General features: G+C 60.6%; 1 protein-coding gene and 1 long non-coding RNA gene across 2 annotated transcripts; both read right to left on the bottom strand.

The window, feature by feature from the left end:
* Nucleotides 1–525: 525 nt before the first annotated feature.
* On the bottom strand, nucleotides 526–2,126 carry LOC130042820 (uncharacterized). Its single transcript, XR_008795300.1, has 2 exons — nucleotides 2,051–2,126; nucleotides 526–1,221 (listed from the first exon to the last, which is right to left on the bottom strand). It is a non-coding gene; the product is annotated as an uncharacterized LOC130042820 (long non-coding RNA).
* Nucleotides 2,127–3,121: 995 nt separating this feature from the next.
* On the bottom strand, nucleotides 3,122–19,592 carry FLYWCH1 (FLYWCH-type zinc finger 1). The gene is made up of 10 exons (XM_056135117.1): nucleotides 19,454–19,592; nucleotides 14,068–14,447; nucleotides 13,795–13,897; nucleotides 6,330–6,697; nucleotides 5,879–6,247; nucleotides 4,765–5,136; nucleotides 4,306–4,569; nucleotides 3,957–4,220; nucleotides 3,384–3,656; nucleotides 3,122–3,183 (listed from the first exon to the last, which is right to left on the bottom strand). Exons 2-10 carry the CDS (start codon nucleotides 14,378–14,380, stop codon nucleotides 3,122–3,124), a joined length of 2,388 nt encoding a protein of 795 aa, XP_055991092.1. The 5' UTR covers nucleotides 14,381–14,447; nucleotides 19,454–19,592.
* Nucleotides 19,593–20,881: the final 1,289 nt, after the last annotated feature.

The following is a 20,881-nucleotide window of genomic DNA, read 5'->3' as shown; positions in this document are numbered from 1 at the left end:
AAAACCAGCCCCGTCCAGCCCTGGTCCAGAGTCCCTGGAATGAGTTTCTTGTCTGGGCCACTGCAATGCCTCCACACCCTCTGGGCACAGAGAAGGAGCCCTTGGCACACAGGGAAGGGATGGGAGTCACTGCCCAAGGATGATGGCATGCTCTTGAATGTTCTGGAATCCCAAGAGCAGGGATGAAAGCACAGATCTGTGACTACACTAATGACTGTTGTGGAACACACAGGCTGCGGAGCTGTAGGATGCACGTGGCTTATACCTCAATAAGTCGAGAGAGAAGGGGGTAGCAGAGCAACTGGGTACAGCGACCGCTCCAGCATAGCCCTGGGGTCCTGGCAGATGCGCCCCTTGGCTGCCAGCTCAGCCTGCACGAGCAGGGTGCTCAGGCTAGGGTGGGCCCCTCCGCACCCCCAAGGTCCCTACTGCTCTTAGGCCAGCTGCCGTGGCACTGCCCAACGAAGCTGTCACCGAGCCCACTTGCACCTGCCCCGAGGAGGCTCAGCACTGCCCGCCACCAGAGACGCTTACGAAAGAGGGTTTATTGGGGGGACGCACAAGCAGAGGGGCAGGGTGGGGTCCATCCTAGCCATTGTTCCTAGCTGACATGACAGGCTCTGGCAGTGTGTCCCTCTGGGTTCCAGGGAAGGGCGTGTGGTGTCACCGGTGTCAGCCACTCCCCCACTGGCTTTTGCTTCAGATGGATGTGGGGGGCCTGGGCTCTGCTGGCCTCAGCCAGTTTCTGCTGACACCGGGGTGGTGCTGCCCACGCCAGGGTGACGTAGGGTGGAAATCGGCGGGAGAGTCCGGCCAGGGCGTGGCGTCAGGTTTGGCCTGTCACCGGGAGAGATGGCAGAGCCCGGCGGGGAGGGCCAGGTCTGTGGACCCTGGCAGAATGTCCAGCACCCACTCAGCTGGCAGCGCGAGGGGATCCTCCCCAAGGAGAGCCACATCTGCAAAGTCCCCACTAAGCGGGGCAGGAGAGGGTCTGCCCTGACGATTTCCTCCCGTGTCTGGAGCCCTGCAGGGCTGGTTCTCTGCGGCCCAGGGCGGCCCGCTCTTGGCGGCCCAGGGAGATGGGTGGGCACGAGGCGGGAAGGGTGAAGCGGAGTCTCCAGCGCATCTAACTGGTAGGAGGGGCCAGCAGGCGGGGGAGGGGCCTCTCCCTGGAGATGCCCTCACGGAGCCGTGCCATCAAGCTCCTCGTCTGGGACCTCCCTGAGGACAGAGAAACACACACTCATCCTTGAAGCCAGGCCCGGGGAAACAGATGGTGAGGTGAGGGGGGGAGACCGTGAGCGCTTTGGGAAACACCAGTGCATGCAGTCTGCTGGCCTGCCCAGGGTCCAATCGCCCGCACTGCCCAGTGAGGCCACTCCCGGCCCAGTCTCTGGTTTCGGCTCCTACGCTGCTGTAGGGCTCAAACACTTCCCACCCCCCCTCCAGCCCCCGACCCACTTCTGGGTTTTCACACTGCGGCTCTCCTATCTGATCCGAGACACTTAGGAAATGTTTTTTTTTTTTTTACAAGGGGGCCACAACTGTGCTCAGGGCTTACTCCTGGCAGGGCCCAGGGGACCCTGAGGTACTGGGGATCAAATCCAGCTGAGCTGCACACAATGCAGGTGCCCTCGCTGCAGTCCTGCCATTCTGGCCCCTGAAAGTGTTCTAGCCCTCCGGCTCGTTTTTCTTTCTTTCTTTTTTTTCTCCCTTTTGCTTGTGGGGGTTAAGGGGGAAGTCACTTGGCTGTGGAGATCCTGTGGGTGACTGCTGGACAATGTGGGATAGTGCTGGGGACCGAACTCGAGCCTCAAGTACACAGGCCACATGGCCTGAATCCACAGCTATGACTACTGGGCTCAGGGAGGCCCCAGGGGAGGACGGTCTCCCAGTCCGTGCTCAGGAGGTCCAGGAAGAGCCAGGGCCCCTTCCTGCAGCCGCTGTCCAAGACGAGGTCCAGAGGGCGCAGTGCCTGGGGGCCAGGCACCCTGACCCTGCACCCTTACCCCTCCCCTCCAGCTCCTGCACAAGATACTTATATAATTACCCTTGGATCTGCTGGTCCTCTGGAGGACAAGCCTTGAAGCACAGCTCAACTTCAGGCAGAAGCTCTATCTCCTCTGAGAACAAAATAAAAGGAACATGGGTTAGTATCCATTTTCCTGCAGAAGAGACTATGGCACCCAAGCGGAGGAATGGCGGGATACAGACCAGGGAGAAAGAGTGTGTTGGGGGGGGGGTCTCTGCAGCCGTCAGCATTCCTTACCCTCAACTGCATCCTACCCCCAGAAAGACCCGGGACCAAGTATCCCTCCCTCTGCCAAGGCACCCCACACTGCAGCTTCTTGGCTAAGGCCAACGGGACCTTTTCATGAAAATCTTCGTTTTCACTGTAAGCAGAACCCACACTTCCCTGGTTGTTTTCGTTTGGCGGCTACACTCGCAGTGCTCAAGGCTTATTTCTGGCTCTGCTCTTGGGGATCGCTCCTGAGGGGACCAGGAAAGCATAGGGGTGCCAGGGATCAAGCCCACACTGGCCTGTGCCTGGCCGGCGCCTGACCTCCCGGCCTGTCTCTCCAGCCCCGTCTCTAGTTGTTTTGTATGACCTGGGTTCGAATCTGCATTTTAGAAGATGTAGACAGTGAGACCCATCAGCACCTTGGAGACTGGCTCATACTCTGCCCGCGGGGAGGGAACCTAATTTCGGACCCTCCAAAGCCACCATGGCAGAGTGCCATGAGTGAGAGCCCTGAGCACACACGGCCACCTGGATAGCTGCGTGTCCTCCGTCACTCGCCCATGAGACCGGGCTGTGTGAAAGCTGACAGGAGCGGCCGGGGAGATAGTCCAGGGGCTAAGGTGCTTGTCTTGCACGCAGCCAACCCTGGTTTGATCCCTAGCACTCCGAAGTCCCACCAGGAGTAATCCTGACGCACCGAACCAAGAATGAGCCCTGAGCACTGACGGGTGCCCAACCCCCACCCCCACCCCGTGAAAGCAAGGAGGGAAAGCGAGAAGGGGGTTGAGTCTAAGAATGGAGCTGTTTCTTTTCTTTAATTTTTAAAATGGAAAATCTGGGAATGGCAGATTCCATGCAATGGCAGAGGCAGCCTGAGGGTCAGTCCTTGACCCTCAAGGAGGGTCCCTCCTTGACCAGCTGGCCAGATGTTTCATGCAGTGCTGCTTGGGGCCGGCAGTGTCAGGGACCGAACTCAGGCCTCATGCATGCAAGGCCAGTGCCCCAGCCCTTCCCACAAAGTCCTGTAAGAGTGGGGCAGCTCAGGGACTCTTCAGAGTTGGAAAAGGAGCCAGGAAGAAGGAAGGTTCTGAAAGGCAGAATGTCTGGGGCGCGGGGGCCAGAAGCACAGCCCTCGGCGTACCTGCCTCCTCCTGCAGTGCCTTGCCAGGGAGCCGCTCCCGCTGCCGCAGTGCCTCCAGCCCCGCCAGGTCGGGCTGGTGGCAGTGGCCCCGCATCACAGTCACCTGCTGGCCCTGGGTGATGGCGCGGCTGCGGCAGCCCCTGCGCGCTTGGTCCCGGCACATCCAGTACACCTTGTCCCCCACGGCCTTCTCCTTCCGGTACAGGAAGGACTCGAACACCAAGAAGCTGCCACCCAGGGACGTGCGCAGGAACTCCAGGGGCTGGAAGGTCTCTGAGGGGGACGCAGGTGTGAGGGTCCATCGGTCACTGCCGCCCAGAGCCAGTGCTCTTCTGCAGGCCTTCCCATTTGATGGAGGCCACCCCGGAGGAGTGGGGGACAAGAACGTTCTGGGGGTCCCAGGTCAGCCGACCTGCACCAGGGCCTGCCAGCTCCACCCCGGCACGGAGCAGAACCGGAGTCGACCTCGAGGGAGCACAGGGCACGGGGTGGGCCGGGAGTGGGGGGAAACACCATGGGGGGGCAGTGCAGCTGGTGGGGTCACCAGGCCCCGCCACCCGTCCCCGGGCCCACCTGAGTCCTCCCGCTGCGCCAGACGGGGGAAGTTCTCGCGCTCCCGCAGCTCCTCCAGGCCCCCCAGGTCAGGCGGGTGGCAGTGCCGGCGCATGACCATGACGCGCAGGCCCTGTGTGATGGCGCGGCTGCGGCAGCCCATGCGTGCCTGGTCCCGGCATGTCCAGTACACCTTGTCCCCCGCCGCCTTCTCCCGCCGGTACAGGAAGGACTCGAACACCAGGAAGCTGCCCCCCAGCGGCGTCTTCAGGAACTCGGGGCCTCCTGGGAGAGCAGAGTGCGGCCCCTGAGCAGAGCAGAGGGCGTACACCCGCCAGCCCCCCACCCCTCCCGCCCCCCGCCTGGGTACCTGGGCCTCCCCGCTGGGCTGGGCCTGGGCGTTTCTCCCGCTGCCTCAGCGCCTCCAGGCCCCCCAGGTCCGGAGGGTGGCAGTGGCCCCGCATCACGGTCACCCTCCGGCCCTGGGTGATGGCGCGGCTGCGACAACCCATGCGCGCCTGGTCCCGGCACGTCCAGTACACCTTGTCCCCTGCCGCCTTCTCCCGCCGGTACAGGAAGGACTCGAACACCAGGAAGCTGCCCCCCAAGGGCGTCTTCAGGAACTCGGGGCCTCCTGGGGTGGGAGACGGGCTGGGGGTCTCCTGGGCCGGGAGACAGGGGCTGGGGGGGGTCTCTGGGGAGCGAGACGGGCTGGGGGTCTTCTGGGGCAGGAGACAGGGGCTGGGGCTCTCTGGGGTGGGAGACAGGGGCCCAGACCCACCGGGCTGGACTGAGGAGACAAGGCTGGGGCCAGTGGCGGAGCACTCACCTGGGTCGTCGTCGGGCTCGTCTGTAGGGGATCCCAGGGAATCTGGTGTCTGCTCTTTGACCTTGGCCTGCTTCCGGGGCCGGGGCCTGTCTAGGGCACCTGTCAGGTCCGCGGCCGTCCTGGCAGTGGCCCTTTCCTGCTGCCGCCGCGCCTCCAGACCCTCCATGTCCGGCGGGTGGCAGTGGCTCCGCATGACGGTCACCCGCGGGCCCTGGGTGATGGCGCGGCTGCGGCAGCTGTGCAGCACATGGTCCCGGCACGTCCAGTATACCTTGTCCCCCACGGCCTTCTCGCGCTTGTACAGGAACGACTGGTGTACCAGGAAGCTGCCCCCGTAGCTGGTGCGCAGGAACTCCAGGCCCCAGGGCTCTCCTGGGCAAGGGACGGGCGTTGGGCGGCAGGACAGCCAACCCGCCCCTCTGCATCCACATGGGGACCTGGTCCAGACACTGCCCCCCAAACTCTCCCAAACCCAGGGCAGTTAAAGGTCCTAGGTCCGCTGAGGTCATGGCCAGGTCACACACTAAAAGGGCTGAGCTGACTCCGCCTCTGACCCTGTCCCCACCTGGTCCCTGGCCCTTCACCGCGACCCTCTCCCCTAGCCGACAGTGACCCCTCTCCCCTAACTGGACAGTGACCCCCGTCTCTTGGTCTCCCAGTTCCTGCTAAATGGACACTAGGAGGCGTCTCCATCCTTTAGTCCCCACCAAACGCACAACTTGTGGGCTGTCACCCAGGGTGACCTGATATTCCTCTGTTCCATCAGGGCAACTCGGAACCCGGGCCTCGGGCCACACAGTGGCCTCCAGGTGCCCAGGTCCAGAGCCACCCAGCCTCCATGGACACTTGAGTTTCTACAACCAGGCAGACCCCTGCAGCCTCAGAACATTCTGGAAGGAACAGGGAGGGCCCTGGGGCCCTGGCACACAGCCAGGTCAGGGGCTCTGGGTCCTCCCAGCTCCCGGGGGCCAGTAACTGCTTGGGGGGTGGGGGTGCCAAGGAACCCCGTGAGCTTTAACCCAGTTGAGGCCGCCCTGACCCTGAGTGGGGACCGCAAGAAAGGCAGGGGGACAGGGCCCTGCAGAGGGAAACCCCCAAACCACGCAGGACTCACCAAACCCCACCCTCAGGCGGCGCTTCTTGGGGGGCAGGCTCAGCAGGGACAGAGTGCGGGAGCCCTGGGCATCCCCTGGGGCGCGTCTGCCAGAGGCAGGCTCTGGCTCCGGCGGGCCCGGCCCGGGCAGCTTCTGTCTCCGGCGCCGCGCTTCCAGGCCCTCCTCGTCGGGTGGGTGGCAGTGCCCGTGCATGAGGGTGGCGCGGGCCCCGCGGGTAATGGCCCGGCCACGGCAGCGCAGCCCCACGCTCTGGCGGCATTTCCAGTACACGCGGTCGCCCACGGCCTTCTCCTGCTTGTACAGGAAGGACTCAAGCACCAGAAGGCGGCCCCCGAACGGTGTCCTCAGGAACTCCAGCGGTGCCCGGGCTGCAGGAACAGGGGTGCTGGGGAGGACCCGGAGGACCCAGGGGCACGCACGTGGGGGAGGGGCGTGGCCAGGGGGACCCACCTGCCTCCTGCTTGCTACGCTGCTGCTCAGGGGTGCGTGGGCCTGGCTGGAGGGTCGCCCCCAGGCCCTCTGTTGGCAGCATTGAGGTGGTGCTGGCAAGAGGGCCAGGGCCGGACTGGTCCAGGGAGGCGCTGTGGTGTCCACTGTGAGGCCGGGGGCCTCCCTCATGGCTGCTCTCGGGGGAGACAGTCAGCACAACCACTGTGGAGAAGTCCTTGGAGTTGGAGGTGGCCCCGGGGACCTCAGGGCGTGACTCCTGGCCGGCCTGCCCACTTGTGGCCTGCTCACTGGACTCCGGCAGGGGCATTGTGGGACCAGCGGCCTGGCCCCCACACTGGCCCCGGCACTTGGGTCCCGCCAACGGCTTCCTGGCAGGAAGGAGGGGAGAGGGTCAGTGCAGGGGCGGGAAGGGGGAGGCAACACTCCTGTCCTTACGCCAACAGCAAGGCTCTCGGGTGGGGGGTGACCATGCAGGCTAGGTGGTCCCAGACTGTGCCCTGAGCCCGCATCCCCCTCCTGAGGCACATCACTCCCGCTCGCCCGCTGCCAGGAGAGGCACCCTGAGGGTCCTTCCAGGATGGGGCATCTGAGCACCAAGTGGAGGCACCGGCGCCCTGGCAGGGGTGCTCAGCAGAGCCTGCTGGAGGCTGGGTTCCCCTTCTCATGTGTAGTGGGGGCTCGGTCAGGACAGAGGAGAAGCTGCTCGGGACAGGATGTCGGAGGCCCTGCCCCACCCCACCACCTGCTGACTGGCACTGGGGGAAACTGGTCACCTTCCACAGGCAGCCCACCCCTGAAGGGCACCTTTCCTTCTCCTGGGCCCTTTCACTCACTCGGGCCACCAAGGCGGGTGACCACTGTCCAGCAACTGGACAGGAGTTGGTGACCAGGGACCCAGGAACAACATGGACCTCCAGCTAGGGTAAGACACCCAGGCCCTGCCACCCCCAAGCCTGCTCCTGGGGCCCACATGTGCCCTGCACACCCCGAGCCAGGAGCCAGCCGTAGCCCCCATCACTTGGACACCTCTGGGAGTGACCCCAGGAGCCCGTGTGCAGATGGGGAGACTCAGAGGCCAGAAGATAACAAAGGGCCAGGTGCCTCCTGGTCCTGAGGTCCCCGACAAGGTGGGCAGAGCCCTGTGGGTGCCAAAGTACTGCCCCCAAAGACTCCTGAGCACTGCTGGTGAGCATTATCTGCCGTGGGTGCCCCACCCCCCAAAATAAAAAAGAGTCCTCTGCTGCTGTCAGAGCCAAATGCCCCAGCACCCATTTCCTGCCCCTCAGTGGGGCAGAGAGGGGCTCCGGCCCCTGCAGTTCCCAGGGACTGCTCTGGCCTGGAGTGTGGGCAGTGGCTCTGGCCCACGTTATTCCAGAACCGGCCCAGCTCCCGCACGCCACCTCCCCAGCGCTTCTCTCTGCCACTGGATTTTCTCATCAGAAGCTGGCATGGATCATACATGCAGGTGTGTTAGTAGGTCACTAATAGGATGCTGTAAAAACTATATAAGACCGTCTAAGGGGGGGCTGGAGTGATAGCACAGCAGATAGGGAGTTTGCCTTGCACGCGGCCGAACCGAGTTTGATTCCCAGCATCCCATATGGTCCCCTGAGCACCACCAGGAGTAATTCCTAAGTGCATGAGCCAGGAGTAATCCCTGTGCATCACCGGGTGTGACCCAAAAAGCACTGTAGCGCTGTCCTCCCGTTGTTCATCTATTTGCTCGAGCAGGCCCAATAATGTCTCCATTGTGAGACTTGTTGTTACTGTGTTTGGCATTTTGAATACGTCACGGGTAGCTTGCCAGGCTTTGCCATGTGGGCGAGATACTCTCGGTAGCTTGCCGGGCTCTCTGAGAGGGGCAGAGGAATCGAACCTAGCTCGGCCACACCAGTTGCGCGCAAGGCAAATGCTCGACCCAAAAAGAAAAAAAAATCGTCTAAGAGGTGGGGAGATGGCTCAAGGGCGCCCGTGATGTGTGGAGAGGAGGCCTGGGTTCGGTCCCAGGCACCACATACGGCTTCCTAAACACTCTCAGGAGTGACCCCTAAACAATGGTGGATTAGCCCCATCCCAAAAAAAGTTTTTTTCCCGCTTTTTGGGTCACACCCAGCGATGCACAGGAGTTACTCCTGACTCTGCACTCAGGAATCACCCCTGGCGGCACTCAGGGGACCATATGGGATGCTGGGACTCAAACCCGGGTCGGCTGCGTGCAAGGCAAACGCCCTCCCTGCTGTGCTATTGCTCCAGCCCCCCAAAAAAGTTTTAAGACATGTCAAGGCCAGAACGCTGAGAACAGCTGCTCTGGGGCGCAGCTATTTTCATCCCTCAGGGCGCCTGGACCCTGCTTTGTCTTTGCAGTGCACACAGTGTTCCCCACGTGTCTACTATTTTTTTCCCCTTCCGGTGAAGCAGATGGCACTGCGGTCCAGCAAGTCACAGGTACCCAATCTCCGCCTCAGCAGCAATCCCCCAGAGAGCCACAAGGTGGCGGTGCGGCACCTCCAGATGGAGAAAACGCAGCCCAGTGTTCCAGAGCAAGACTTGGGGGTTCCCTAAAGATGGCTCAAAGCCCCGGGTTTCACCTTCAGCACCACATGATCCCCCCAGATGCCCCCGGAAGCAATCCAGCACTGTCAGGAGTGCCCTTCAAACCAAAACATTTGAGGGTTTTTTTTTCCCCTTTTTGGGTCACACCGGATGATGCTCAGGGCTTACTCCTGGCTCTGCACTCAGGAATCACTCCTGGCGGTGCTCAGGGGACCCTATGGGATGCCGAGGATTGAACCTGAGTTGGTCACGTGCAAGGCAAATGCCCTCCCCGCTGGATTATCACTCCAGCTCAAAACATTTGAATTTTTCTGCGTGGGAGAAGCAGTCCAGCTGGGACCCCTCCAGCACCTGAACATACATTTGGGCAGGGAGAGCCAGGTAGGTGGCCTTGCATGTCTGCTCTGGATTCGATCCCAGCACTGCCAGGAGAGATCCCTGAGCATTGTGCCAGGAGTCAATCCTGACAACTGCCGGCTGTGACCAAAACATAAAAATATAAATGTGGGGGCAGAGCTCTCAAGCCATGCTCAGGGGCTATTCCTGGCTCTGTGCTCAGGAGTCACTCCTGGAGGTGCTCTGGGGAATCATACGTAGTGCCAGGGATCAAACAGGACCACTCGCCTGAGAAGCCTGGGTCTAACACCATGCTGCTGGCTCTCCAGCCTGTGGAGTAGTTTTGAGCCAGGCAGACAACAGAGGAAAGCTGGAGAGCCTGGAAGCTTCTGCCCCCCGCCCCCAGTGAGTGCAGAGCTCGGGGTCTCTGGGCCGTCCTGCTGGTTGGCACCGCTGGCTCAGGGCAGACCCACAGGAGAGGCCCAGTGAGCCCCCAGGCACAGCTCTCACAGCCTCAGTCTCACCTTCACGCGAGGCAGTCGCAGCCAACGAAGCCGTGGACCGCTGCCAGGATCCTGGATGGGGGGCTGCCCAGGGCCAATCCCATCACCCTGAAGGGCACCTGCAGGAGAAGCAAAGTGGCAAGTGAGATCTTGAGCATGAAACTCTGGGCCACAGCACTAGTACTGAGGGGAGGGCACTTGCCTTGCATGCGGCTGAACCTGGTTTGACCCCCGGCACCTCGTATGGCCCCTAAGCCCCTCCAGGAGTGGTCCCTGGGCACAGAGCCAGGGTGAGCCCTGAGCGCGGCCAGGTGTGGCCCAAATCCCCTCATTTAGACACGCTTGGCCCTGCGTGCCACACGCCAGCAGCATTCCAGGTGCTGAAAGCCTGCTGTAAATGCTAACCAACAGCATCCCCTAAGGGGTAAAATGCCCAAATGTTTCAGCCCTGGAGCCCCAGAGCACTATGGAGAGCCCAGTTCCACTCCCTGGCCCCGCCCCCACCCCAGCTCAGACCCTTCCCGGTGCTCCCTGCCCTGGTCAGTGGTGCCCGGCTCTTCCACCCATCACGCCTGCTCAACCGCAGGGGTCTGCTGCTGTGCCAGTAGCTTCCACCTCCTGAAGCGCCACGTCAATCATCTCTCAGCAATAAAAGCCATCTCAGCTGCGCCATAAACAGACGCTCCTCAACTCACACATGCTCCTGGCCCTAGTCTGCGCGGGAGGAGAGGAACCCGCTAAACCTTTGATGGAATCAAAGCAAATCCTGGAAATGATTTTTGCCCTCAAAGGCAGGAATGTCAAAATAACAATTAAAAAAACAAAACCACAAAACACCCTCTCTTTGGAGTTGGAAGGCCACCTGTGACTAACTATCCCCGTGAAGGAAACGCAAGACCCGGTTAGCGCGGTTCCGAGCAGGGCAGACCAGCGCACTGTCCGGTCCTGCAGACAGAACGCGCAGGAGACAGGTGGAGGCAGCCGCGCTGCGTCACAGGGGTCGGGTTCCACACGATCTGCCTCTAGTGCTCGCGAGTCCTCTCCTTGCCCGCACCGGGATGCAAGTAGGAATCTTTCCGCGCGTGGGCTGAGTGGGAAAAGTTTGAGAGGCACGAGAGCAGCCGGCATCGTGGCCGGAGGAGCAGGGCTCGCCCCCGGCAGGAAAGTGCAAGGTCACCGGGACCTCCGAGCACGGCGCCGGTGGGCAGTGCCGGCCCGGGCGGTCTTGGGAGGGGCCAACAGGGGGTCCTGACACGGGGTGGCTCGGTCCAGTGGGTCGGTGGGTGCGGGCGGGGGGCGCGCGCGCAGTAAGGCAAATTGCGGGTGCGGGGCAGAGGGGCACCCTCCCCCACCCACCCCGCACAGGGGCGCGAGGCCGCGGGACCACCCCAACCCCTCCTCCAGTATCCGCAGCTCCGGGATGCCCACGAGAGTACGGCCGGGGGCCAGGAATCCAGGACCCTCCCCGACCCGCTGGGACCCGTCCTCACCGGGCACCGGCCGGGCGGCGGCGGCAGTGGGGGCCCTGCCTCTCCGGCGACCCGGCCCCGGTGGGTCCTTTGGCCTCGGACGCTGCAGCCACAGGAGTCGACCCCGCGCGGCCCAGGCCCCTCCGGCCGCCACCACCCAGAGCCCGCTCCCCGCCCCCACCTGCCCTCTCGGGAGCGAGCCCCGTGCCCGCGCGCGCAGCCCCGCTGGCCGTCGGGGGCGCGCGCCACCCCGCGGGGGAGCCCGCTTCCTGGACCGCCCCAGCGGTCAGCTAGCGAGCATGCGCGGCGGGGCGGGCTCCGGTCCGCCCGGGAAATCCACTCCCCGGGCCCTCCCCTGCGTCCCGCCCGGCGGGCGGACTGGCCAATCGGCGCCGGGGGCGGGGCCACGACTCGCTGAGGAGACGGGGCCGGCGCCGGATTGGGCGGTGCCGCGGGGCGGGCCCTGCCCCGGGTCTGGGCATCTCGGCTCGGAGGCTGCGGCTCGGAGCGGGACGTTCGGGGCTTCGTTGAGACGCCGCCGGATCGCTCCCAGGATTCTATCCCGACTCCTTTCCCGGACCCGCCTTCCGTAGCCAGCGCAAGGACATTGCTGACTCACCCCACTGAGATCGTCTGTTGGTGCCACTCTAAGCCTGCGCCGGTCTGAGTCAAAATTAATCGTGACTTTCGGAAGATGACTCAAGAGTTTGGAACTCGGCCTTTGCGTGAAGGACCCCAGGCTGATCGCTGAGCTCCAACAGGAGTAACTTCAAAGAACCATGCTGGAACCATCCTCGGCCTTACTGGGTATACCCGCCCCCGCATCACGTCAATGAACTTGAATAAAATTTTATTCAATAGCCTCGAATAAAATTAGTTGATAATAATAGAAACAAATCAAGGAGGAGCTGGCTTGCCCAGCATGGTGCTCTGCGGTGGCTCCTGGTGCGGTGCTGGGGGTTGAAACGGAGCCTCTGGCATGCAAAGTATGTGTTCCAGAACTTGAGTGACTTTAAGGGCCCAAGAGGGGAAAGCTCTTAAGGTAAAGAGACTGCAAAAAAACCAAAAAATATCTCATTAAGGCAGCAACTAAGACACTTGCCTTGCACACTGGAGCTCCATCCCCAGCACCTGGTGAGCGTGGTCAGGAGTGAGCACTGAGCACTGAGTACTGCCTGAGCACTGCCAGGTGTGGCCCCATCCCTGTCCCTCCCTTGGATTTGACCTTGACAATACACACTACCACTAAAGAAATAGTGCAGCAGTTAAGGTGCTTACCATGCCCACGGCTGACCCTAGTTTGATCCCTAGTGCTAATGGGTCCCCCAAGCACCTCCAGCAGTAATGCCTAAGACAGAGCCAGAAGCTCTGAGAACTATGGACTGCGGCCTACCCAAACTATAAAAAATCTTAGTTATTTGGAAGCTATCAAGAGAAAGCTTTTCAATATTTTACCTTGCAAAGTAGATAGTTATTTTGCTATTGTTTGGGGACCACAGTGGTCAGGGGTGGCTTGCTGGGAGAAGGGCTGCAGGATGCGGAAGTACCCGCTGGCAGAGGATGCCCTGCACTCTGGACCCCAGGGAGCTGGTGCCGGCTGACCCCGACACAACGGCCCCACGCTGCAGGGTGTATGGAGTGTCCAGCTGTCGGGCTGGCCAGTCTCTGCATTCCGGTTCTAACCAGGGGCACCTGAGTGCCCAGGAGGAAGGAAGGAGGAAGGCTGTACACAGGCTTAGGTGACTGGCACAGTTGCTATTGTACTATCACTCTCAGGATTTTTTTTTTTTTTTTTTTTTTGCCTTTTTGGGCCACACCCTGCAGTGCTCAGGGCTTACTCCTGGTTCTGCACTCAGGAATCAGTCTTGGAGGAGCTCAGGGCATTGTATGGGATGCCGGAAATCAAACCCAAGTTGGCTGAGTGCTCAGAGGGTTGTAGCTTGTGCCTGTCACCCCATGATGCCTGAACACTTTCCTGGCAGGTCACACTGCTATGTTAAGCTTGGCTAGGAACAGCCCCAGGTTCCCAAGCACTGTTGGGGAGCCCAAAGTCAGTGAGGCGCTTGATGCAGGCCCCGCAGTGCAGGGAGACTCATGGGGCATCAAGTCTTGCCGCCTCCAGCACAGACCTCAGGCTCCTGAATGCAGGGCCCTGTGTGGGGGCTGTTGGCCACAGCACAGGCCTCTGGGGGCCATCCTGGAGAGTTGGGGTCTTGTTTCCCAGTGCTCAGAGTTGGAACCCCCAGACCCAGGTTCCCAGGGAAAAGGACCCCTGGAAGCTGCAGACCTGGGGTCCCAGGGAGTTTGGACTGGAGAAGACCCCAGGCTAGAGGGCCTCGGGACCCTAATCAGTACCATGAAAACTGTGAGACTCAGGCGGGGCACCCACAGGGGCCAGGGTATGAGCCCACCCACAGCAAGGGCACTAGCCAAGTAAGTCTTAGGTTTTACTTTCTCTTTTATTCTCTTCCTGGATTTTTTTTCCCTGCTTACAAGAGAAACTTGTCTCAGGAAAGACTTAACTCTAGGCAGAGGGGAAGGAGCTTCGAGGGGCCCAGGGGTAGCTGAAGTCACAGGCTGCCGGGACCTCGTGGGCATCAGGGCTGAGGGGTCCCCGTGGGTGCCATGGGATGTTCAGTAGACACCTCCTCATCTGCTAAGGAGTTGGGAGCACTGGGCCCCACCAAGCTTCCATCTTCTTTCCCATCTGGAAGAGAAAGGGGCATGTCAGGCTGGAGCGATGGAAGGAGGGTGCAGCAGGGACTGGCTCAAAGCTGCATCACGGGCCCACAGACAGGGCCCCAGAGCTTCTTTAGCAGCAAACTTTGGCCACAGAGGTGGGGGTGTCGCTGGATCCTGCACAGGAATGGTGCTCACCTGGGTCTAGCTTGCGGCGTTTCCTCTCAGGGTCAGGCTGCGGGGCCTCAATGGCACACTGCGGGTTGATCTGGAGCAGGGCCTTGGTCAGCGTGGCCGTGCCGGGCACGCCCAGGGACATGATGCAGTGCACACCCCGGCGCTTCACACTGGCCATCTGGTCACTGTCTTTGGATGCCGTCAGCAGGACCAGTTTGGAGAACTTCCTGGGTTTCCTGGGGGTCACTGGGACCACCTCCGTGCCAGGGGCCTCAGGCTCCTGGCCGGCCAGCCCGCTTGAGGCATCCTGCTGGCTGGACTCGGGCAGGGGCATTCTGGGACCGGTGGCCTGGCCCCCCGCCCCACTTCAGCCCTAGAACTTGGTTCCCACCTCTGGCTTCCTGGCAGGGAGGAGTGAAGCGGGTCAGTGTGGGAGCAGGGGACATGGGGAGGCTGTCCCCCACCGTCTCCCCATCCCTGTCCATCCCATACGCCAAATGCATGGCTTTCAGGGTTGGAAGGTGACTATGCGGCAGGAAGGTAGTCCCCAGATTGTGTCCGAGCTCCCAAACCCCCTCCTATGGCACATTGCTACCACTGGCCTACTGCTGGGGCACAGCACTGAGGTGTCTGGGCTCCAGCGGGACTGGGCATCTGAGCACTGAGCAGGGGCACAGGCACCCTGGCATAGGGGCTCACACAGAGCCTCCCGGAAGGTGGTGCTTGGGTTTGGGGCCACCCCTGGTAGTACTCGGGACTCAACCCTGGCTCTGTGCTCAGGGAATGACGTGGATGCTGTGGAATTGAACCTGAGCTGGGCAAGTGTCTTCCCCGCTGCTGTGCTATTTATTTCTCTGGCCCCATGGCGGGTACACTTATTTATTTGCTTATTTAGGAAGTAGGAAGGTTTATGGGAAAGTAGAAGGAAAAGGGAAGGAAACTCCCCAGCCAGGAAGGAACTTAGTTTAGGACTAAGTTCACTTTTTATTACTTTTATTGCCACACTCAGTGATGCCCAGGGGTTACTCCTGCCTCTGCACTGAGGGATCACTCCTGGCGGGGCCCAGGGAACCATATGGGGTGCCAGGGATGGAAGCTGCTATGCCTGGTGCAAGGCAAGTGCCCTTACCTGCTCCAGCCCTACACCACCTGCTTTGAGGTCGTTTCTTTGCACCTTTTTTTTTTTTGGGGGGGGGGGTGATGGCTCCCGTAGTGTTGGGAAGCGGGGGTGACCATAGGGTGCCAATATCCTGCAAGACAGATGAAAGTACATGCTCCCTGGGAGTTGTCTCAGAGCCTGGCGGTGGGCATCCGTGCCCAGCACCCTCAGGTGGCCCTCGACCCTGTCACCCATGAGAGGCACTAGGATGACTGACCATGGAGGGGGCTGGTTCTTCTCCCCAACAACTCCCTTCTCCACTCCCTGGTTTCTAGCCAAGAAAGTAGAGACTTGTGACAGCGGTGAGGCCCCCAACTCCAGGGCAGTCCTCAAAGAGCTGCTTGGTAACGTGCGTTTCCTACCCACAACGAACCCCGTGACCAGTGTCCAGTCAAGTCCCCTTAGCCCAACCCAGCTCCTCCAGAGGTTCTTCCAGGTCGGCCACCCCGGTTCCGCATGCTGATTGGCCCTAGTCACACGTCAGTCCGCCCCCGGGAAGAATCAATGAATGAAGGCGACAGCCCCAGCCCGCCCCCGGCCTCGCCGCCAGCCCCTCGCGTTGCCAGGCCCCGCCCCCGCCCCCGCCCCGCCCCCGGCCTAGCCGCCAGGCCCCGCCCCGCCGCGGCCCCGCGCAGGTGACATCCCAGCGAGCCTGGCTAGCAGGGGGCCGGCCGACCAAAACGACCTTTTTCCTGGCCACAGTCATCGCCGGCCCTGCGAGCGGCGCCCCCGTGTCCGACTCCGCAGCCTCGGCAACCAGGCCAACTCCAGCGGCAGGAACGGCTCACGGGGGTTCGATCCCGGGGCCCTATGTGTGCCCAGTCCCCGCTAGGACTGACCCCAGAGCACCTCCGGGAGTGGCCCCCAAGCAAACAAAAAACAAACTCCAAAACCCACTTGCAATTACTCCGTTGGGTGTTACAAGCGCAGAGCCCTGGTTAAGGGAGACGCCAGAGGGGAGAAAGAATTTCCGGAGCTGAGGCCCAGACCGAGAGCACAGCGGGTAGGGGCGTTTGCCTTGCACGCGCCCCAGATTTGGTGGAGGATAGCACAGTGGTAGGGCGTTTGCCTTGCACGCAGCCAACATGGCCGACCCAGGTTCGATTCCTCCACCCCTCTCGGAGAGCCCGGCAAGCTACCGAGAGTATCTTGCCCGCACGGCAGAGCCTGGCAAGCTACCCATGACGTATTGCCAAACACAGTAACAACAAAGTCTCCAATGGAGACGTCACTGGGCCTGCTCGAGCAAATTGATGAACAACAGGAGGTCCTTTACCTTTACCTTTGGCTGGAGCGATAGCACAGCGGTAGGGCGTTCGCCTTACAAGCGGCCGACATGGTCGACCCGAGTTCGATTCCTCCGCCCCTCTCGGAGAGCCCGGCAAGCTACCGAGAGTATTCGATATGCCAGACACAGTAACAACAAAGTCTCCAATGGAGACGTTACTGGGCCCGCTCGAGCAAATCCACGATCAACGGGAGGGCCTTTACTTACTTTACTTACTAAAGAATATATCAACTATGCAAACTTTATTAATTTTTCAAGATACCGGTGTCTTTCTGCACGTGGTGACGGGAGATCAAATCAGGCAGCGTTTGCATGGTCAGGGTTTCTACCGCTGACCCAGACCCACGGCGCTAGATTTAATTTTCTGATCAAAGGAAAGGGTTGATTTAGTTTGGAATGAGGTTATTTAAAATTTCTTTGGGTCTGGAATGATAACACAGCGGGTAGGGCGTTTGCCTTGCACGCGGCCGACTCGGGTTCGATTCCCAGCATCCCATATGGTCCCCTGAGCACCGCCAGGGGTAATTCCTGAGTGCAGAGCCAGGAGTAATCCCTGAGTATCGCCAGGTGTGACCCAAAAACTTAAAAAAAAAAATTTATAAAATCTGTTTGTGTTTGGAGGTCACACCTGGTGATGCTCAGGGGTTACTCCTGGCTCTGTCAGAAATTACTCCTGGCGGTGCTCCGGGACCAAATGGGATGCCCAGGATATAGCCCAGGTAGGACACAATCAAGGCAAGTGCCCTACCCGCTGTACTATCGCTCTAGCCCTATTTTTAATTATTCAACTAAAAGGAGTTATAGAGAATAATTAACTCCACAATCCTGTAAGAACGAGGGTGGCGGCCACTCTAGCCTTCATTTATGCATTATGGCTTTCTACATTACTCCTCCAAGAAAAGCGTTCACATAATTGTATTTTCCTCTTCCTTGTCACTTAGTAGGCTAGAAACCAGCAGTCCAGAGACCAGACATGTTTCAAAATGGGGGGGGGGGGGGGGGGGCGGGGTGCGGAAAAGCAAACTTAAAAGCTTGAGCAGCAATACTCTGGAAGGGCCACCAGGTGGCAATATAGCTCCTTTAAAATGAGCCACTGTTCGAACCGTTTAAGGCATGACATTTTCCCCAAATAAGCAAATAGGATACAAAAGGGGAAGACATAAGAAGACTTTTAAAGTGTATTTGATATACCAATAGTGGGGAAGGAAGGGAAGGGAAGAGATGGAAAGGGAAAATAATAAAGTGCAATGAATACATTTAGCAATATGGGTTTTTCTACGTTAAATGAGCATGTATTTCCCCAGCTCATGATTAAACAGCTTTGGACCCGAGAGGCTCCACGCCCCTCTCTTAGCCGATGGATGTGTGTGGCCCAAACTGGAAAAAAAAAATCATAGTCGGAGGGGCTGGAGATAGTATAGCGGGTTTGCCTTGCACGTAGCTGACCAGGGTTTGATCCCCAGCACTACATTGGTTCCCCAGAGCGCTGTCAGGAGTGATCCCTGAGCACAAAGCCAGGAGTATGCCCCGAGAAACACTGGGTGTTCCCCTCTCCCACAAAAAAAAAATAAGATCATGAAAATCTTCAAATTATTCTACAAATTCAACAGGATTTCTGTCCAAATTCCAGTTGGTTTCTCTGAAGAACCTGACAAGCTTATCCCTAAAATGCACATGGCAATTGAAGGGATTCAGAAGAGCCAAAACAATCTGGAAAAACAGCCAAGCAAGAGGATTAGACTTGCCTGTTTTAAAAGCTACAGTGATCAAGACAGCAGAACTCAGTAAGGACAGACGGACAGCGTGGGATTTCGAGTAGGGACAGACGAGCAAGTGCCCCAAGACCACTGGTGGGAGAAAGAACCCTCTGGGGGTCCAATGGCAGGAGTGGGCGGGGTGATGGCCTTGCATGACCCTGACCCGGCTTCAATCCCCAGCGCCCCATACGTCCCTGAGTTCCAAGTCAGGAGTAAACTAAGTGTGGTCCAAAAACCAAAAGGGGAAAATTCTGTGTGGAAGGTGTTGCATACAGGAACAGAGAGAGGAGGGCGGTTGCTGTGAGCACAGTCGAGGCTGGTCCCCAAACCCACCGACCAACAAAGGCTTCACGGGTTGCCCGCAGCCTGGGGCTCCCCACTCCAGCCCCCACCCCCAGATCCTACCCCAGTGAAACTTGGTCAGATTTGGAGCCCGGGGGCAGTGCTCAGGTCTGCTAAGGGTTTCCAAACCTCGCACAAGTAACACTCAGCTACTTCTCTGGGCCCCAAACTGGGGGAGGCTCATACCGGCCATGCGCAGGGGTTGCTCCTGGCTCTGAACCCAGTCACCCCATAAGGGTGGGGTGCCACAAGCACCCATGTGGCACGGCAATTGGTTACAGTGCAGCAGGCCACAAGTACAGGGATGAGTCCTCGTTGGTGAGGTTCGAAAGTTGAGGGGATTGGGAGGCCACAGCAGGAGGGGCCCCTGGCCCAGCGCACGAAGTCTTAGGACAGTCTGTCTCAGGTAGGTCTCATCCGCATGATGGGGACTTGGTGACTTTCGCAGGCTTCCTTTTGGGGACGTGCTTAGGGTGCCCAGGGATCCTGGCTGTTGGGCCGAAGGGTCAGCGCTGCTTGGCCGCCGCCCAGCGGGATCTTGCTCCAAAAGTCCTTCTACAGGACGCCCACCCCTCCACCAGCAGCCCCGTGCGGCCCCCCTCCGAGCGGAAAGCCTGCAGGTCCACGTCCTTTCTGGAAGATTCTCCAAGTGGAGCGACCCTCGAAAGGAAAGAGATGCCCAAAGTCGGGGCTCCCTGTAACAGCACCCGGTACCTACATCACCCCTTACCCTCGGAATGTGCCGGCCCTGCCCTCCTGCTCCCCCCCCCCACACCTGCCCCCAGCCTCCCGCCCCGCCCGCGCCCTCCCGCGGGATGACCAAGGACCAGTCAGCCTCAGACCCCTCCCCGCGGGACCGACCTCACCGGGCACCGGGGGTCCTGCCTCGCTGGCTCCCTCGGCCGCCACCCGGGCTGGGGTCAGGGCGGGCGCCTGCGCATGAGGCCGCGGGTCGTTCCCGGGGCGACGCTCGCTCCGGGTCCCCCCCGCGCGCTGCCCAGGTGCCGGCCGGCCAATCGGCGCCCCGAGACGTGGGCGGACCCGGCTCGGGATTGGGGGCAAGGGACGGGCAGGGCCGTGGGCGACCCGGCGCGGAGTCCAGCCCTGGGGGGCTCTGTCAGCTCCAGGACCGGGCGGGTTCACCGAGACCTCCGGGCTCTGCCCCGGCTCCCAGCGAGCACTCGCCGGTGTCTGCGCCTAGGTCCAGGCGAGCGGAGGGACGCGCCGTGCCCGGCCTGGTGGCGCAGCATCCTTCGCACGGCCCCGCCCCGGGCCCTCCCGCGCGCGTGTCCAGCCTCCGCCTGCAGCGCCCACTCCTGGGTCACCCCGGCCGTCCCTCCCGCCCAGCCTTCGATCCTTGCTGAGCCCTCGCCAGCGGGCCCGCCGCGGTCGCCGGGCTTCAGCCTCCTTCACGGATCGCAGCCGATGGACGCTGTTATTCCTGCAGCCACCGTGCAGGTGTGGACGGGATCGCCGGGTGCAGGGCTCGGCCTTCCTGCGACAGCGAGTGGGTGGTCGGTGGGAATGGCCCCGCACAACCGCAGCTGGCCCCCGTCTCGCCGTGCGGCAGGGACGTCCCACTCGCGCTGTTTGGGGTAGACCAGCTCTAGGCAGACCCTCCCGGGCCCTCTCGCAGCCCAGCTAGTTCCCCTGCAGCTCCTCGGCCTACTGCCCGCTCGAACGCGCGCTCTAGCCTCTTGTGTCTGACTGGGTGTGCAGTCCCAGCATTTGCCCATCGCACGTCCTCGGTCCAGAATCCTGCCTTGGGGCCTCAGTTCCAGAGCAATTGCCCCGTCAGCACCCCCCCAACCCCCCCATTGGCATATCTATCAATGACCCTGGACTGCGAAATGCTTTTCATTTTAATACTTTATAAAAATCTTTATAACTTTCTGACATCCCTGTTTATTGAAATTCCTAAAAGGAGTCAAAGGAATAAACTTTAAAAAACAAAGATTGGGGGGCTGGAGCAATAGCACAGCGGGTAGGGTATTTGCCTTGCACGAGGCCGACCCGGGTTCAATTCCCAGCATCCCATATGGTCCCCTGAGCACCGCCAGGGGTAATTCCCGAGCGCAGAGCCAGGCAGGTGTGACCCAAAAAGCAAAAAAAAAAATTTAAAAAAATTAAAAAAAAACAAAAAACTTCAGGGACTAGAGAGATAACACAGTGGGGAGGGTGCGGCCGACCTGGGTTCGATTCCCAGCATCCCATATAGTCCCCGGAGCACCGCCAGGAGTAATTCCTGAGCGCAGAGCCAGGAGTAACCACTGATCATTGCTGGGTGTG

This window comes from Sorex fumeus, unplaced genomic scaffold (assembly GCF_029834395.1).
Source record: "Sorex fumeus unplaced genomic scaffold, SorFum_2.1 ptg000110l, whole genome shotgun sequence".
NCBI classification, from domain to species: Eukaryota; Metazoa; Chordata; class Mammalia; order Eulipotyphla; family Soricidae; genus Sorex; species Sorex fumeus.
Note: the sequence above shows the minus strand (reverse complement) of the source record. Positions and strands in the feature narration are given on the sequence as shown.

Bases quoted from the DNA above. Each gene is read 5' to 3' on its own strand.
- FLYWCH1 (XM_056135117.1), bottom strand. From the start codon at position 14,380: ATGCCCCTGCCCGAGTCCAGCCAGCAGGATGCCTCAAGCGGGCTGGCC. The intron at 6,698-13,794 runs GCCCTGATGCCC...CCTTCCTGCCAG, and splicing joins GCACCCACGGGGACCCCTCA to GAAGCCGTTGGCGGGACCCA. The intron at 5,137-5,878 runs GTGAGTCCTGCG...TCCCTTGCCCAG, and splicing joins CCGCCTGAGGGTGGGGTTTG to GAGAGCCCTGGGGCCTGGAG.